At 33.6% G+C, this 3,796-nt stretch overlaps 1 protein-coding gene across 3 annotated transcripts in view; it reads left to right on the top strand.

Moving 5' to 3' along the window:
- Positions 1 to 3,796, top strand: part of LOC106871778 (collagen alpha-3(IX) chain) — a 239,898-nt gene that overhangs the window by 138,724 nt on the left and 97,378 nt on the right. For all 3 annotated transcript variants that reach the window (XM_052969917.1, XM_052969918.1, XM_052969916.1), the window contains one exon: positions 2,402 to 2,446. In XM_052969917.1, coding sequence (XP_052825877.1) covers positions 2,402 to 2,446 — 45 coding nt within the window. The remainder of the gene's footprint in view (positions 1 to 2,401; positions 2,447 to 3,796) is intronic.

Genomic DNA, 3,796 nt, shown 5'->3' with positions numbered 1-3,796 from the left:
GCAAGAAACCGTGTGAATAGTCAGAAAAAAAAGGTGCCAGCGATAGATCGGGGCTTGTGGGGTCGGAGCGTGGCCTGATCATCGCTTCATTTGTTTTGTCTAACGTACTGTTAGTATCATTCGATTTTTTTTTTTATATTTTATAAAATTTTTAAAGTCATATTTATGTAAACCATTCGCATTACTGATCCCAATCAGTTGTTTTGTACCATTCTATGTTTGGCCCCCTGTGGGCAATAAAGAAATTGGTATTTCGTCTGTCTTTATGTTCTGAGTTCAAATTCGGCCGAGGTCGATTTCGCCTTTCATCCTTTCAGGGTCGATAAATTAAGTTCCAGTTGCGTACTGGAGTCGATCTAATCGACTGGCCCCTTCCCCAAAAAGTTTGGGTCTTGTGCTCTTCTTGCAGGATGAAAGGTAAAGTTGATCATGGCGGGATTTGAATTCTAAACGTAAAGAGTCGAAACCGACATTGCACGTCATTTTGTTCGATTTTTGACCAATCCTACACACTTATGTAATTTATTGAATAAACCCATGGCCAGAAATTTGGAAATAGGGGATAGTTGATTAAATCAACTCCAGTATTGGTACCTTTTATCATCTAGTTCCAAAAAACGAAAGGTGAATTTGTGTCTGGCAGGCTTTTAACTCAGAACCAGATCAAATGTGCCATGGCGATTTGTACGAGGCGCCAACGATACTAACAATCCACCATCAATTAGTCGTAAATAATAAAACATTTTTTATCACTAAAAATGAAGTTAATATTTCGAAAAATAACAATCGTACTCAGAAATGTTTTAAATATTTCTCTTAGTTTTAGTTTGATGTTTGCTCATATTTACACAAAACCCATTAGTAACGTGTTAACAGTGACACACTGGCTTCTTGAAGACGAAGTGTAACGTGATATTCAGTGACAATGAAATATTTTGTAATGTGGTTTCCAAATTTACTTTTTAATAATACGCCTCAAGAAAATCTAAAAGGATATTTTTAGAAAAGTTCAACCTCTTAACTTCTCTTTCATTTAGTTTCGATGTTTTTTTCTTCAAATGATTTGCTCGATTCGTTAATATACTTCCTTCATAAGTATCAAATGCAGATAAATTTCTCAAATAGAGTGCCCTAAATGTCGACGTTACATTATTACTATCAAATATCAAATGTTTCGCAAAAAAAAATCCTCCGATTTCGAAGATATTTACATAAAACTTCTGTTTGGGTTACACCAATTTTCAGCAACCCATTTTATCGCGTTCAGATTTATAAAAGCATGAAGGCTATATTAACATCACGTGTGTGTGTGTGTGTGTGTGTGTGTGTGTGTGTGTGTGTGTGTGTGTGTGTGTGTGTGTGTGTGTGTCACGCCAAAACATATTAGGCATAACGCCGAACTGGCTGGAGACATGCAGTTATAGAAAATATTTCTATTTCCATGCGTTTGGTTTGAATTGTAAGAAAAAATGTATTCCTAAGGGAATATGATGAAAATCTGGATTATTTTTGTGGTGTTTTATAATCAGATGTGAATGGGGGAACAACGACCGTTTCTTAATACTTATATTTAAGAAATCTTACTGCTTATTTAATTTCTAGCGATAAGCTGCTTAGTCTGTATGAATAATAATTATGTTAGTGTTAAAATATTTAATGCAAAAAGCATAATAATTAAGCATTGAGGCAAACCATTAATACTCAAAGAACTAATATTATTTTTACTTTGTCGGCAACTACGGGAGACAACTACGGTTATGTTTAAGCCTTGTTTTGACATCATCAGCTAAGCATTGCATTTAATGGCTTATCGAGAGGGTGACGAAAGAATAAAATGAATATGCAATATTGTACATTGGCTAGCATAGAATAACAGAATTTTTTGGTGAATAAATAATTTAGAAACGATATCTTCAAGGACGAAAATATTAAATACACGCATATGATCATTTCAAAGACACTTATGAAATATACATGTGCACATACATACATTTACCTTGTTAGCACATCCTTCGTTGTGTCAGCAGACTTTTGATTTTCTTGCAGAAATTTTATGTTTAAAAACCATTTTTTGGATAGAACATTAATTTAAAATGCATACATACATATATACATACATATATCGTCTGCCTATTAAAAATAATGATAAATAAATATATATACACACGTGTATAAAGCTCTATTTATTCTCTTCCTTCTACGAAACACATTTACATACATATGTATGTATGTATGTATGTGTGTGTGTGTGTGTGTGTGTGTGTGTGTATGTATGTATGTATGTGTGTATGTATGTATGTGAGCTTTGTATCTTTGTATGAAAGCGAATGAAGATCATATCGCTAAATTCGCATCAAGATAAGCTTTGATTGCACTAAACGTCGATATTATTATTTTGTAGGGATCCAAAGGTACACCTGCACTGAAAGGTAGTCGAGGTGATAAGGTAAGTCAAATATTAAAATGTGCGTTTGTTTGGATGTTTATTTGTAATTCATCTAAGAAAGAGCTCTCGGTCTTTTATCAAATCTTAAGCCCCAATATCTCTGCGGATCAATTAAGCAACTTATGAATCGAAGTGGTTGATTTAATTGACATCACGAACATGCTATCTTACAAACAGCATATTTAGTTTTGACACTGGATTTTCTATATGAACATTCGTTACTGTACTGTCACACACGCGCACACACTCACGTTTTATTATTTGCAATTTTTACAATTTTACAATTTTACAATCTTGTCAATTGTGGAAGAATGACTGCCACGGCATACACCAGATGACTGCGTAACGTATGAAAGTATTAGTTTATTCCAATATTGTAAAATAGCGAAATTGTAAAATCGTGAAAGTTGCTAAATAACAAAACATGAAAATCAGACTAATTTAGAATTTCATTGATTAATATATCGGGTCATCCCATAAGTTCTGTCCAATTTTACCATTTTTAAAATTGAATGAAATTTAATAGTATTTTAGAATGTCTAATGGAATTAAAAATTATTTTTATGCATTTGTGTACATTTAAACGAATTAAATATGATTTTGAAGAATAATAGAATTAAAATTTCTTTGATTAATACTCTTTCTAACATGGACGTATCCAAAGAGCATTTGAGGCACATAATGCTTTATGAGTACAAAAAAGGAAACTCTGCAGCCGAAGTGACTCGAAACATACACTCAGTTTATGGGAAAGAATGCTTGAATGAAAGAACTTGCAGATGATGGTTTGCAAAATTCAGAAGTGGAGATTTCAGCCGTGAAGATGAAGATCACACAGGACATCAAGTTCAGTTTGATGATAAGCTTCTTGAGGCATTACTTGAAAAAATCCTGCGTTATCAGTTGAAGAATTGGCAATAAAGCTTAGTTAAAACCATACAACTGTTCATCGTCATCTTCAACAACTTGGAACGGTTCCTAAACTTGGAAAATTGTTGCCTCATAAATTGTTCGAAAGTAACCGCAAATCCCGAGTTGACATCTGCTCTTCTCGAGGAGCTTGGTTGGGAAAAAATTCCTCATCCACCTTATTCTCCCGACCTTGCTCCTTCAGACTACCATTTGTTTCGTAATTTACAGAATCATTTGGGGCACATAACTTTCGCAAGCCAGGAGGCGGTCGAAACTGACATTTCATAGTTCTTCGCTTTGAAACCGAAAGAGTTTTACATTGATGGGATTAAAAAGCTTGTAAATAGATGGAAGGAAGTCATAGATAATCAGGGAAAGTACATTGATGATTAATTTTCAATTAAATATAACATTTGATCACTTGTTTTCTTTATTCAA

This window comes from Octopus bimaculoides, chromosome 8 (genome assembly GCF_001194135.2).
Source record: "Octopus bimaculoides isolate UCB-OBI-ISO-001 chromosome 8, ASM119413v2, whole genome shotgun sequence".
NCBI classification, from domain to species: domain Eukaryota; kingdom Metazoa; phylum Mollusca; class Cephalopoda; order Octopoda; family Octopodidae; genus Octopus; species Octopus bimaculoides.
Note: the sequence above shows the minus strand (reverse complement) of the source record. Positions and strands in the feature narration are given on the sequence as shown.